Source organism: Copadichromis virginalis, linkage group LG7, assembly GCF_057382275.1.
Source record: "Copadichromis virginalis isolate Kocher_CV1m ecotype Utaka linkage group LG7, C_Virginalis_male_GT1.1, whole genome shotgun sequence".
Classification (NCBI taxonomy): Eukaryota; Metazoa; Chordata; class Actinopteri; order Cichliformes; family Cichlidae; genus Copadichromis; species Copadichromis virginalis.
The window spans coordinates 51,528,946-51,544,484 of record NC_140624.1 but is presented as its reverse complement, the minus strand read 5'-3'; the positions used below and the strand labels follow the sequence as shown (position 1 = coordinate 51,544,484).

The following is a 15,539-nucleotide window of genomic DNA, read 5'->3' as shown; positions in this document are numbered from 1 at the left end:
TTTCACAAAAATATGCATATGGAAACCTCATCTACACCAATAGAAACAATCCTCAGAGGTTTATATAAGTTAATTTGCAGGTGACACCTAATGAGCATGCTGTTTAAGGCCTAAACTCTGGACAGAAATATCTACGGTAGGATGCAAAAGACTACATATCCATCACATGCTGCTTAAACACAGGTCAATAACAGGAATATTCAGATCACCTTATCACCTTTCAGTCCTGGTTCTCCTGGATTTCCAGGCACCCCCTGGAAAAAGCACCAACAAACTGGTTGAAAGGCACCTCAAAAGCCAAATTCGATCAAAAGTACATCTTTACGGCACATAACTGGTAACTAATCCAAATTCAAAAGCTTAAAATAGGCCTTCTTAAAAATCTCTTGTTTTATTGCATATACAATAACTGATAAAAATAAGACAGTGAAGGCAACAGTTTCTATCTCTATGTGTGTGAGAGATTACCTTCAGTCCATTAGGTCCTGGCGGGCCAATCTGTCCCACAGGTCCCATGTCTCCCTAATGCAAGAAGATGGGATAAACAAGAAACACATTAATAAATAGTGATATCACACGCATAACGAACAAAGATGTGGCCCAGGCCCCATTCATTAATGTAAAAAACACATATACAATAAGAGCGCTCTTTGGGATTGATTAAGAATAAATTCACTGTCTTGCTTCCAGCCTCGCTATCACATCACACACAACATAAAACAATGGATGATAATATATGACTGACACCGGGAAGAATGAATAGATGTTGTGGTCAGAAGCCAAGATTGTGCATCTGAAGCTTAAATCAAAGAGTAGCCTTGGCTTAGTGTTTCAAACATTAGCCCCAGTGAATAATCGACAGAGGATGTTATCAAATATAAGCTGCAAAATTGCACCTCGGAGCAACTCACTTAATTTGGTATTGTGAGTTAAAAGGCAACCTTCCCCCCAAACTTCTAATCTAATGGAATCTAATACCTGATAATTAAGTCATATCCTGCTGGACTGATCTGTCTCTAAAACAACAAGATCTGCTCTATAGTTTCAGTGCTCTAGTCTCACACTTAAATGTTAATTTCAACGGCATATTTCCTGCTCACAAATAGCTAGAAATGCATGAAGAAACACATTAATCTTACTTTCAATGAATTCTTGTCTATTATTACTCTACCTGAACTCTCACTTGACACTTAGCTGCTCTCTTAAAACAGCAGATTCACTTCTGTATAGACTTTTGTTCCCCACAAATGAACTCTGAAACTGAATTTTGCACATTCGAAAGACACAGATTTGCAGTTTTGGGGTATTCAAGTATTCAAACCCAATGGTCACTAAGAGCAAGGTCCTTATGTATTTTTGTGTGTCTCTGTGTGTGTTTTTGGAGGATGCTGCTGCAATGAGAAATACTTGCCTCCGCTCTGTGCACACATTGAAATCCATCTGTCTAATGCATCTATAACCTGGATTTTGCATTTTAACAACTATAAGACCTTACAAAGGAATCGTATCATTTTTATTTCCCAAGCATAACATCGGATTCTGATTCTGATTCTGATTCATTTGTAGCCTCAAAACTTCAGTTATGCATGATACAATGAGATGCCAAAAGGTTGCCCAGTAACCAGCTAGCAAAAGGCTAAAAAGGCCTGTTTTTGTATTTATGCACATATGAAACCCTATAAAAACATGTCTTGATGCATGCTCAATCATCCAGGTAAGTAAATCGCAAAAGACTGATTCTGTTAATAGCGTTTTGATCATTCAGTGGGCTAGTTTCAGTTTTTGCTCAAATGTACTCTTTATAAGGTTGGGGAAACCTGCAGTAAGCTGAGACTGAAGAAGTCACTTGGATGAGTGACGAAACGTTTCTCCTACTGAAAACGCTACGTCCAGATGGGACTTATTGAAAAAACATCCTATTGCACACCAAACAGCACAGACATGTCAAACAGCATTGTAGCATGCACTTGTACTAATAGTGAAAATGCATCATAAACAGTCAGCGTATTGCAAATAAAACACAGAGATGGTGAGATGTGATTACATGTGATGTGAGATGTGATTTCAGCTAATGGAGAAGACTGATAATGAACTCCAGTGATTCCTAGCATAATCATAGACTCGGAAACATCATACTGGTGAAAAACTGCCACAGATGAGGCTTCATGACATCAAAGTAGGTCTTGTTTGTATTTCAGAATGGCAGTCTTTAACACAATGAAATTTGGTTCATTTTTCAACTGTTAAATATAAGCAAAAATAAGAAAAGAGAAACTATCTATTTTGAGTGTATTTCTAAGTGAGAGTCGTTGTCTAGACATTTTCTCTACTTCAGTAGTTGCCAGCCTTCACCCAAAGCTTCTCAGCTTTGGAGTCCCCAAAGAAGAGTGACTGTATATTTTTATCTTTGTAGTGGCGCTCCGTCCCGCTGCTACGTACTGTACATTATGCTGACGGATAAGACGGATAAAGAGGACACAAAGCTCAGACTAGGGCTGTAATCAGAGTCCTTCAATTACAGGCCTACTACCACCACCGGTGGCCTAGAATAGGTCGGGAGGAGTGGCAGCAATGGGTGAAGACGGGACGCAACAAGAGAAACCAGGGAGACATTATAATCATACACAATTATGCGGCTGTCGGGCTGGGCAAGCATGGAGGGCAAGGTGATGGGTGGGCGGGGGGCAGCTCTGTTCTAAAAATAGTTATTAAAAGGGCGCTTCAAGAGGAGGACAAGATGCACTGTTAAGGTCTGTGTGATTGATAAACTGCACACGAGTGCCTTGTTCTTCATGTGAGAAAATAGCAGATATAAACTGCACAATTCAGGCTTTGCACTCACTGTGAAAAAAGCCCTGGCGTCTAAGAACCATCCACATTCACCTAATATCTATATTAAATATATGAATTAGATCCCCACCAAACTGGCAGGCGACATAAATGCAAGCTAATAAAGTTTTCTCCTTTTTCCCCCAGTTTTGCAGGTATATTCAGTTTCATTTAAACATTTGCAGCCGAGATTGTGCACAGAAAACACACAAACTACAACTCACAATAAGTCCAGGAACTCCGTTTGGACCGGGGGCTCCCATGTTACCCTAGTTGGAGAGGAGGAGAGAGAGAGTTAGTGAGATGAAGAGAGAGGGAAAAGGAGCAAGTTTCATGGGTTATTGGCCCTTTTTTAAAACAAACATGCTCAGAAGAGTGGCTCAGTGTTCTTCGCAGCTTATGAGAGGGGGCTGTGTGCATGAATATGTGAGGGGTCTCAGGTAAAAGGGATGTGAGACCATCGTCCCACTGTGGCTTTTTCAAATATGCAGGTTCTACCTCAAAAAAAGAAAGAAAAGAAAGAAAGACAAGAGGACAGAGACTGTATCCTAATTAAGGCCATTAACAGGTTTTACTTTAACCCAGTGAAATATCCAGGAGTTAGTACAGTATACTCATTCAGTGTTAAAGAAAATCTATGTCAGTCATTTTCGACTTTTATTCATAGACAGCATAAAGGTTTAGTGAAAGAAAGTAGTTTCTTTCACTAAACTTTGAAAACGTGAAGCCAATGCAAAAGAGACCTGCTTTCTTTTTAATGGCCAGCAGGGGGCGACTCCACTGGTTGCAAAAAGTCTTCCAGTTGTGTAGAAGTCTATGGGAAAAGAAACCTTGGCTCCCTTGTTCTGTGACCTCAGTAAACACTTTCCTGATGACTTAATGGTGGTTATATTGAAAACACAAAGTTTAATTTGTAACTTATGGAAAATTATAAAGTATGTGCACTGGATAACCTCATTAGCTAATGACAAGTTTCCTATTGCTCATGATGCCCAGTTTTAAAGCACCAACATGGCAACAGCAAAACTGGTGGCATCAAAAGGCAACAACATTAAGCAGTAGGTGATGTCATTGTTTAAATGGTATTTTCTTTTATTTACCACCATCATGAAGTTGACTGTTTTAGCCATGGCCATGGTCATTTTTCTTCAAAGGATTACTTATTTGGTGACTTATGACACCATCACCAACACCATCATCACAGCAAATCTGATGACTTCCCAATAGGCCTCATAGGAGGTTGATGGTACATCCATCTACAGGACATTTCTCCACTGCAGCTACCCACAAACAAATAACAAACTATACATCTACTGATGATAGCTTTCCCTCTGCATTTGAAATTACTGATAGCTCAATGCCCCCCAGAAGCACAGCCTTGTTGAGTCTGACTTTTCCAGTAAGCATCTAAGATTAAATAAGTATATTCTGCTTTTTTCCCCAAACATTTTAAGCTTCATCAAGATTTGAAGACAATCTGCTTGCTTTGCAGGAGTAAAATGCATTAAACATGTCATCACAAGTAAAGACAACAAAGAGTGGAGAAGGAAAAAGCAAAGTATATATAAATATATTTTCATATATTCCATAAGCTTACTGATTATTTCATAATAACATTTGATAAATCTAATGCGTAATCCACTTTGGAAGATGGGTCTTTTTCTCAGGAAGAGAATAAACAGCCCAAAAAAGGATTTATTAGCAGTTCAGCTGCCTGCTCTAAAAGCCTGACTCATTGGAAAAGTCAGAAATGGATAGGTGAAGTGTTTTCTAGAACATAAACCTTAACTTCACTTTTATTATGCGTAGTTCAGTGTGCATCAAGTGTAACTTTTTATGTTTTTGTTCTAGAGTTTTCACTGACGGGCTTATGAAGTCCCAAATTTGTAGGAATATCAAAAATAGTGGAAATGCTACGGTCCAATTATTTGTCTTCCATATGGACGGAGTTACACAGACTGGGTTTTGCTGGTCCGTCATTAATGAATGGGGGGAGTCATCAAAATGGCATCCTGTTACATCATTTACTATTCTTGGATATCGCCTTCTCATGGCTGTGAAGCTATACGTGTGGTGGGACGCAGTTTACAGCGGCGAATAGGAAAAGCTACATTTAATACAGCTTTTTTCCTTTTTCTTTTTCTTTTTTGGAAAATATGTGCCAAGGAAAATGATCTACAGCAGCTGGAGGCATGACACGAAATGAAATGCAATAGCGATGCTTGTCGAGAACAACTTCAAACAAAACCCAAACACGGAGGCAAACTGCTGGACCAACTGAGGATTTAGCCACAAGCACTGTGAAAATGTTACAGTAAACATCAGGTGTGTGTGTGTGGGTAAGTAAGCGTGTGACATACTGGCTCTCCATCTGGCCCAGGTGGTCCTCTCTCCCCAAAGTCACCAGGAAACCCCTGAAAACAGAGAGAGGAACTTTAATGTTGGCGACATACAGCAACTCAAACATAGGTATTCATAAATGTATGTCCTGTTGCTTTTAGTTCAGCTCAGAGACAACTGATTTTTGGGCAACTTGGGGGAAACGCGCAGATGTGAACACAGCATTCAAATTGATTTGGTGAGCAGCTCCTTATAGACACATCCAGAATTTATGGAGGGACACAACTATTCATTATAGGAGTGGTTCTGGCCATGTGATGCCCACTGTAATCTGCCCCCCCCCCCCCCCCCCCCCCCCCCCCACCCCCAAATCCACTGATTCACTAACTGAAGGAACCTGTCATAGCCTGAGCAGGAAGTTTTCAGTTGCTTCTTTATTGGCCAAATGACACATTGAGATAAGCAATGAGAGAGAACCAAAGCAGCACATTTAAGGAAGCAAAAACAAACCAAGAAGCTGAAAGATGGTACAAAGCTCTTCAGAGATAATGATCACTGGAGATGGATGATCGTTCTCTGGAGCGTCATCTCAAGTCTTGTGATCTACTGCTGTAATAAGCATATTTAGTTACAGTCACTTTAGTGCACACAAGGCAATTGTATTTGCATTGATTGTGCAAATACTGATGCAAATAAAAAAAGTGCATTGTAGTTGGGGGAAATATGCCAATGTGAATGGCCTTAACCACGGAGTCAAGTGAACAGAGCACACTTTCACAAATACTGCTGACTGCTGCACAGCCAAGAGTGCTGCTACTGTAATAGTGCGGCAATTATAACAGTTTCACAGAGTCAAATATAGCATTAAATATAAAGTAATTTGAAATATGCGCAAAATAAGAGTATAATGGCTCCATTAAAAGCATTAAATCTATCAGCTGTAGGCTGTGTGTAGCCAACTGTTCTACTGTTCTACCGTAAGCCAAGTAATTACCCTGTCCATTTAGCAGTAACAGGGAAGCTAATCAGAGCTTTGCTAACAGTTGGTGGTTTAGCGCAGAGAAACCACATCTGCATAAAGCAGTAGAGCCAAGGCATTTTAAACCAAACCATTCAGAAAGACTCATAATGGCTAGGTTCTGCTATTCTGGCCTCAATGCATTGCTTCAAAATGCCAATTACTGTTACCTCCTGAAAATGTCAGTTATTTCTGCAAGAGTGGAGATGATTTAGATATACTGCATTTAAATCTCTGTCTATACTTAGAAGCAAATTGTGCTGACTAAACGCAACTCCTTTGCAGGTTGTTTCTTGAAAACGAAATGCCATTTCAACCTCACTTTTAGACAATAATAAATCCCTTTGACTGAGGCTTTCTGAATGTTTCTCCTGAAACTTTGCATCAGGTCAATGAGGCGATCGTAACAGCACTAACTGCTGTAATTGCACATTGTTTGTGTAGCAGGTGGAGTACCATGCTACCTAAAAACGAAGAAGAAGAAGAAAGTAGGGTCATTGTGCAACAGAAGCCTGCTTTATAGTACGATAAAATTGTGAGCGCTGGGGGAACACACATCTACGAAGGATGACAGTGACCCAAAAGATGAATCATATAGCTGTCGCCGCTGATGTACGAGCTGAGGACAAATGTGGGAAACGTGGATTTGCCAAGTACTTAAAAAGCCTTTGAGGAGAGTCATGTGAGCCTTTAGTGTATTTCTGCTTTCACATTATGTCAGACCACCCTTTTCATCAGCCTCAACCTTAAAAAGGATCAAACAACAGCAGCACTTACTGCAAGATACTGAACTGATATAAAAGAACTGCAACAGATGAGCCTGATAAAGACAACCACCACCAACAGACAAACACAGCCAAACAGAAAAAAAAAGTTATGTAGAAATGTTGGCAATGCACTTTGGAAACTTTTTAAGCTTTCCATGGTTTTAGATATATTCGCTCTTGACTCATTGGTAGATGGCAAACTGTGCGTGTGTGTGCTTCCTCAACAGAGTACAAGTGCTCTGGTGATGGCCATTAAAATGTCTGGCTCGTGTTCTTGTGGTTCTTCTGTTCCATCAGGGAGCAGAGGGATGATCTCTGAGGGATCATCTCATTAAGCGTCCATGCTTTCCATTTTCCATGCAAAAGCACTGAAACCAGATGACAGTGATTATGATAGGTGTGTGTCTTTCAGTTGCTTTTGCAGGCCAGAAATGTGCTTAATTTCTAAATTTACTTCAGTACATTTAATGCTGTCTTTTAAGGATGTTATGCATAAGAAATGTACGGATATTGGTACTAAACAGACCAAAATAATGATATTTTTATATCCCTGTGCCGTTTTCATGGCTGTAAAACTTCTCTTATAATGCAGGCCTCTTTAAGTGAGGAGAACACCCACGCATACAAACTCCAAAAAAAATCTAACGCAATCAAATCAAATGCAAAAGGCCCCACAAACTTCTGAAGCGCTAAATTTGTATCTGCAGCTGCTTCTTAAACAATTGCCTAATAACAGAATAAGCATCTACTTCTAAAAGCCTCACAATAGTGGACACTCGCTTGCGTGTGTTTAGACGTTTTGGCCAATAAATGCCTTATTTACTGAAAAGCCAATAAGCAACAGCTGCAGAATGATCTCAGCAGTGTGTGTCGGGGGTTACACACTCTTTCTAAAACACTCTGTCAAACTGACTTTGAACACTATATCTGACACACACAACAGAATCAGCGGCTTCCTTCCAAATGGCTTGGCTCCATGCTGGGGGGGACCGAAAGCCCATTACTCCAACAAAAGCCTTTTTCTTGTTACATCCAAGACCCCGACATGCGGCTGGTGGGACTCCACTCTATTCAGGCTGCAGTTAACCCTTCCAACAGCCATGGAAATACTTAGCTGATTGAAAGAATGACGCAAATGCAGACCTTATAAATTTTCATATGTGTTGGATTCTTTGCAGAAAAAGTTTCGATCTGACCCAAATACAGGGAATTTTTCTTTTTTTTCCAAACTTGTCTCTGAACTTTAAGGTTCTAAAAGCTATAATCAGCATCCATAACAAAGCAAACATTCAAAATGAGCACATCCAGCACAATTCATCACATTTTTGAAAGATTATCTGCAAAGTATGTTGAGACAAAACTTTACCGGCCTACCCATCTTGCCCCTCTTCCCTGGTTCGCCGGGTATACCCTGAAAATCCAAACAAGATAGAGAGAGCAGAAGTAGAAAAGAAAGCAGAACAGAAAGGGTGAAAAGAAGACGAAAGACAGAGTCAGACATTATGTAAAAAGCCATATCAAAATCAAAACATAGCACTTTTGGGTAGAACTGATTCAAGCCCAAAACACACTATTAAAAAGCCAAAGCCGTAAGCCTGTCTCCTCTCCTGCTTCAGCAGATGTGAACAGCAGCTGACTGCAGCCTAGCCTATATTTCTAACCTATTATGAGAGATCTAGGCTTCCATTGTGCACATATGTCTATTAAATGAGAAAAAGAGTCTGCTGGAAGAAGAGAGCTATGCATAGTCTCTGCTTTATGTGTATCTTTCTGGCTACAGATGGTACAAGTTGTGATTACAGCCTATCCTGTGCTGATGCAACCTTCTGGACCGTGTCATAAGTAGGCTAATGGCTGTACAGAAGTAAGAGGCCTTAGTGAGTTCAGGCAGTTCAAAGGCCTTAAAAGAGCGGCTTTTATTATGAGTCATCAACACTCCCACACAGCTTTATACAGCAGCATCTCGGACAGCTGGGGACTGCTTCTCGTGTTATAACAACAAGACAGCTGAATGTACAAAATGCTGAAGAAGAAATGCTGTCCTTTCACAGGCCCTTTAGCTGGATTCGGCTGGTCTGTGTACATTTTCTGAGTTACCGATTGCTTGAGAGAAATATACATTTGAAAAGGACTCACTCTTTCGCCATCAGGACCGGGCAGGCCAAAAAGGCCTGGGATTCCAATGAAACCCTGAAGGAGAGAAGAGGAGACAGGAGGAATATGGATGAGTATTTGGATAGTATAAAAGCAGTAGGAAAAAAAACCCTAATGGCTCTGGGGCTGGTTTTCAGTGGATGATGGTCCACCACGGACTGGGTTGGCTTGCATGAAGAACCAAGCCATGAGGCAAGTGTATATGCCCATGGACTGCATGGTGCTGGCTTCCACGATGTAGTCCAAGGGCACATACCCTCACGCCAGGGATCTCTGAAGATAGCCAGGACATCACACTGGGCTGTCAGTATGGTGGAGACACACACAGACGACAACAAGCAGAAACACCACAGTTGAACGCTGGAGGAACAGTTCAGGTGCTAGTTAGAAGCAAGGCGTCAGATGAGTTTACACAATACGTAGTGGTCAGCAAGGGAAAGAGAGCAGAAAACAGAGAAAGGTAGTGCAGTGAGCAAAAGGGGGACTAGAAGGCCTCCTTAAGACAGCAGGGCCTCAAACTGAGCTTAAACAGGAAATTCCAGCCAGTGGGGGCAGGGGAAGGCTTCGGAGCAGCCAAGGGAAACTGATAAAGAACCTTTATTGAAATGCAACATAAAAATCAGTTTGTGTCACCCGCGTCTGTTTTTTTGTTTGTGTGCCTAAAGGGTGTTGGTTTGCATGAGGAGGCTTATCAACAGCCAGTCTTTGAATAAGAGTCTGTATACAGTAACACAATGTTTGTATTACAAGGCTCCTAAGTTTAGCACGCTATTAACAGTGAGTTGAGTGTGTGTTTATTTATGTGTGCGGTGTTGGATGCTGGTGCAACTGCTGCCATGCATGCTTTCATACATACTAGCATTTGGCTGGTGTTGCATTCAAGTAAGTGCTCATCCAACAACAGCTTTCTAGCACAAAATGCTAATGCTTGTGAGCAGGCCCTTAATTTAGCAACTTCTTTGTGCATTTTTTTTTAAAATAAATGTCATGAGACGAGTAAGCATATTCAGTGATCCTGTCAAAACATCAATACTGGTCATTTAGACAGATCTAAGCTTGAGCAGCACATTTGTAGAGCAGAAAGTTGACTCCTTACCCGAACGCCTTTAGGCCCCATCGGTCCTATAGGCCCAGGTAAACCCTGAAAATCAAAAAGAGGAATTTAATTTAGCAGCCCTGCACTTGAAGCTGTGCCTGAAGTACTTCATTTGGGTTATACCAAAGTCTACAGGTTTAACTTTAGAATGGAATATTTTAAAAAGCAATGCAACAGAGATACATCCTAATATTATAATTGGTAAGGTTTATTATAAAAATAACAGAAACCTCCCCAATGGGGAAAGGTGACAGGACACAATAATAAATACTTCTGTACAAAAATACACTGCCATACATTTCTGTATAGCAGCTATGGCTTAAATACTGAAGTGGATCTCTATGTTAATTTCTGAGGCATTTATTTTTCATTTTCTTCTGTTTAGTATTTACCCAAATATGTTTTTTTCCTCCAGGCCATCTGCTTAGCATAACCTAATCCCTCTTGGCCCTCTGCCCTTACTACGGCCCTGACTACAACTGTACCAGTCACAGGAGAGGATTTACTGCACCTGCCTGCCAGGATAACCTTTGGCACCTGGGCTCCCGACTGGACCTTGCTCACCCTGCGGGGAAGAGAGAAAGAGAGAGACAAATAAGAAGGTGGAGGAGAGGGAGAGAGCGGTAGGGTGGGCAATCAAAATTGCAGCAACACAAACACACACAAGCAGGCCATTCATAGCAGTGAATGGTTTCAGTGAGGTAGACAACGCAGATGGGATGAAATACAGTGATTGATAAGTATAATAACTATATGTCTCCAATATGTTCTTTTTATTAATTAAATTTAATGTCATTTATTTATTTATTTATTTATACATATAGCGTCAAATCAAAACAGAAATCACTTCAAGCTGTTTTATGTTCAACGGTAAAGACCCTAAAGTAGTACAGAGAAAACGCTAACAATCAGCTGCCCCCCATGAGCAAACAGTTGGTGGCAGTAGGAAGGAAAAACTCCCTTTTAACAGGAAAAAACCTTCGGCTGCGGTTTTTTTTTTTTTTAGAATTGTTTTGATTTAAAAGATCATATTTTATTATTATGTTAAAATGGCAAGGAAATAAACACTCTAGAAAAGTATATGCACCTCAAATTGGTACTTAAGTAGAGTACTTGTGTAGATGAACTTGGTGACATTCCACCCCACTGAATTGTTCCCACTGATTACCATGAAAAGCTTCTTTTTTTTTCTTTCACTCCTCACTTTTCAGATGTGTTCCAGACCATAGACCCTAATTAGCAGTTTGGTTTGCATGCATGTACTGTATATGTCACTGTCAGAAGGCATAAGACATGTGCACAGAAGCAGGTTGTGTTTAAAATTTGCAGAGGACAAGCGTTTGTGTCTTACTTTCCTTGCCATTCCCTCTCTCGGATAAATGTGTATGATGCTGCCAGTTAAAACACGCCATGAATTTGGCTTTGTGACATTTGGGCCTTTAACTGACCAGCTGTAGGTTTAGGCTCTGAATACAGCCTGTGGTGCATTACAGTAACACAGTGTCTTGATGACACTGTGTTACTGCACACAACAGTATGGTGATTTACACTGTGATCGTCATCAAAAGGAACCAGCTATGTGGGAAACAGGGGGGCGTTTGAGGATGAATCGAGTGGGAGGGCATATTAGTAAAAAGTACCTTCTCTACAATGACTAGAGCAGGAACTCCCCAAACTGATGACGTCATCCTGAGCACGGCTGTGACAGTGAGGAGAAATTTCCACTTCTCTTTTCATGACTAAGATCTTTCTTTAATGCAAACAGTAGCATGACCTTGCCTAATTGGAAATAACTTTGGACGCAAGGCTGGATGCTCCATGCTTAAAAATAGTGTTGGGCTGGACTAAACAGCCAGAGTCATGTCTTCCGTCACTTAGCAGTGAATAAAAGACTTCATTGAATGGATTCCCACAGATTAAGGAAAGTCAAACAGATAAATGACCTGGGAAATATGACAAAGAATAAAGGCCTGCTAGAAAATAGCATAGCATGTCATAGTGTGACATGCTGTAAGACAGTGTGACGGTTGAACGACAAGCCCGGAGCAGAATAGACACACACAAAGGGAAACTTTCTCCAGGACTGCGGAGTAGCAGCCACTGAGTGTGTCACTGTTGGCCTACTTGGCTTGTCCCTGTTTCTTTTCCCTCTATTTTTTCCTCTCTTTGGCATCACGTTCTGATATCATGGAGTGCATCGCTTTAACACAGTGCTTTGGCCAGATGTCTGTCCTCACCAGTGCTTTATAACAGGCTAATCTAATCTGGCTGCCCAGCTGGCATCCTCGGTGCGCGCACACATACACACAGAGTGAAAGGTTGAACACCTGGAGTGAATGACGACTGAGTTTCAATTTTGAAGAATGAAGCGAGAGCAAGGGTTTAGACTTGAGTGAGGTGGACGTGAATGACATACGTGGACACTAATGAAGGCATGGCATTGCAGATAATGTGATGTGCACGAGGTAGAGAGAAGTGCCTAAAAGAAAAGAGTTCATCTGGGGAGATTTAAGGTTAAAGAAGCAAAATATATAATGAGAATATACAAGATATAGAAATGAACATGGGTTTTTCTCTGAGGGTGGCTGTTGCAGAAGTAAAAAAGAACACCTGTGAAAATACTTACAGGGTCTCCAGGGAGTCCGGGTTGGCCAGGGAAACCTTTCTGTCCCTAAAGAAACCAAAATATCACATGATAAGTGAGTATAAAATAATAACAGAAAAAAAAGAGGTGGGAAAGTCTGAAATGATTCACAGTTGAGGAAAAAGCCTGACAAACACAGGAGCATGTGTGGGAATGACAGGTGGAGTGAAGTGGTAACGCGAACAGCACCAACAGACAAATTTGGTGCCATATGCGGTGAGGTATCAATCTGCCCTTCTATTAATGGATCAGACTTTCCACTGGCTGTGTTCGCAGGGTCTTCAGAAGACTATTGCCAAAATCATGGCATGTTGAGGATATAAATGCCTTCCTGTTTAAGTCAGATAGCAAGGCCCTCCCCCTGCAGCAGGCCAGACTGCAACACAGAAGACAGCCTGACATAGTGCTTTCCTGCAGTTTTTGCTGACTCCAGCACCACAGACCCCCGACAAAGACTGGAGGAAAAAGAAAAAAAACTAAATCAAAGGTAGGAAGACATGCCTTCCCAGACCACAGTTTGATAGAGTGAGGGAGCAAGAGAGAGAGAGAGATTTAAAAAAAAGGAAAGAGAGGGGAAAAAAAACAAAGTAAAAACAGACGGCCGAAGAAAGGAAAGACTCCTGTTGTCCCGTTTTCCTAAACCACAGCTTCAGCGTTCCAAGCCAAGGCTCCCAGAGTTCCTGTAAACTATCCACTGCTCTGTCAACTGACTGCAGCAGGAGAAGAGGACGCAGCATCCCTCTACTCATTACGTTACACGATCGCTCTCGTCGGTCCACTACGCAGCAGCACTTTAAACTGCCGTTCCCAGCATTTTAAACACCACCTCCTGCGCTTTAATAGTTCCAGCAACTGTGTCAGCAAAGAGTTGTTTTCTAGTAAACCTTTTGTAATTGTCATTGCAGATCTATGTTTTTTTTAAAAGTCTGCTTTCATCTGTGTCTAACACACATATAAGCCCTGTGTTGTGTTGGAAAACGTTCACCTCACATCATCTGGTGCACATCATCAAAAGACCACTAGGAGGAGATGCCTTTGGCTGAGAGGAAAATACATGAGTAACACAAATAAACAAGTAGAGATGTTAGCAGGTGCTGACAGACACAGTGACACAAGCTTGAATTTTTGTGGGTTTTCTTATTTTGCAAAAGTATTATCACTAAAGAGAACAGATGGACTCAGAGACACATGCTGCACATGTCTGAAAACTTCCCAATTATAAAGTGCAATATTATGACGGTGGTCAGCTGGTAAACATTTGTGTTTTTCTGATGATTACCTACATGTGTCCAAATATATGGTCTGTTTATACTGAGACACAACCACTGGCTTTTAATTACTACTTAAAATAAATTTCTGTTTTCTATGCACTTCTTCGCTAACATATATTCTCTGAAGAAGCGGTGACCTAAACCCTCTCTCAAGCTTGGAAACACATATACAGGTTCACAAATGTGTGCACATTCGCACAGATGGGCACATGCACAATCACACACGAAGATACATGCACCTTATGCACAATATACCCTCCATCTTATTACATGGCTTACTTGTAGTACAAACATGTGTAGTGGCTTATGTTCCCATGGTGTACTGTGAGGTCCACTAACCACAAACACACACATGCACAGATGCCGTGGTTCCTGTGTATTAACCATAGCCTCTCAACCTCAGCTAGACCATCTTAGATCCTTATCTCACTCATTATGAGCTTGCTAATGAGAGTGGCCATTCCCGCCAGGCTGCCGGTGTTTACAATGCCACTTGTTTAACAAGCATGTGTGTTCAATCAGATAAACCCACCAAAATGCTTTTCATTTACAGCAGCCTCCCGGTAGCACTCTATAAGCACAAACCCTCCACCCAGCTAAGTCTAGGAGTGCCCCGGGGGAACGCTAAGCGCATTTTGGCAGAGAGAAAATAAAAGACACATCGTGTCTGCTGATGACATGTCATTCCTTTGACTTGCTGTACCCACATTGTGGGTGTTCAAATGAGTGCCAACCTCACGTGTGCTTAACAACTGTACTCCACAAACAATGCGTATCTGACTGAACTGTGCAGCACCCTGGTAGCAGAAATATACGACTCTCCTTATTAATCTCTGCTTTCATCTCTTCAAACCCTACAGAATGGAGCCACATGATTGCTCGGCGTAATCGTCTGGCTCCATGTATACATTGAATGTACAGGAGAACATAAACGCTCCACGCAGGGACAGACAAAAAACAAACAACTGTGCGAAGGAACTGGACAATTTGGCTGAAATTTAGCCAGTGGAAAAAGATTCCTCATCTCATCCCTGTCTGCACAGCAATTTCAGCACAATGTTTCCTTGCATGCAGTATCACTGTTACTGCTACCAGAGAACAGAGAAGTGATTTGTTGTAAAACACGCAAAGAAAATGATGGTTGATTTGAATTCTCTCATAATTATGATGATGATGAGCATGTGGAGCATTTGTTAGTTTGAACAGTGAGCAGGAGCTTAATGGAGAGAGTTTGGTTTGGAACGGGACTCCAGGCAGATTAATGTCATACAACAAACTGCCATGCACAAATAAAGGAAACGAGGATGATTAATACACTGTCTGGAACTGGGAGTGAAATACAGTATATGATTCTACTTTTTAATTACAGGCTACTTCTCCTTTTGGAATTCATTGAAAAGGATTTTATTGTATAAAACTG

General features: G+C 41.1%; 1 protein-coding gene across 1 annotated transcript in view; it reads right to left on the bottom strand.

The window, feature by feature from the left end:
* col27a1a (collagen, type XXVII, alpha 1a) overlaps positions 1 to 15,539 on the bottom strand; it is a 66,421-nt gene that overhangs the window by 24,715 nt on the left and 26,167 nt on the right. The window contains exons 8-16 of the mRNA XM_085464071.1: positions 12,831 to 12,875; positions 10,716 to 10,769; positions 10,205 to 10,249; positions 9,091 to 9,144; positions 8,321 to 8,365; positions 5,190 to 5,243; positions 3,054 to 3,098; positions 469 to 522; positions 210 to 254 (exon numbers count right to left, since the gene is read on the bottom strand). Of these exons, the coding sequence (XP_085320197.1) occupies positions 210 to 254; positions 469 to 522; positions 3,054 to 3,098; positions 5,190 to 5,243; positions 8,321 to 8,365; positions 9,091 to 9,144; positions 10,205 to 10,249; positions 10,716 to 10,769; positions 12,831 to 12,875 (441 nt within the window). The remainder of the gene's footprint in view (positions 1 to 209; positions 255 to 468; positions 523 to 3,053; positions 3,099 to 5,189; positions 5,244 to 8,320; positions 8,366 to 9,090; positions 9,145 to 10,204; positions 10,250 to 10,715; positions 10,770 to 12,830; positions 12,876 to 15,539) is intronic.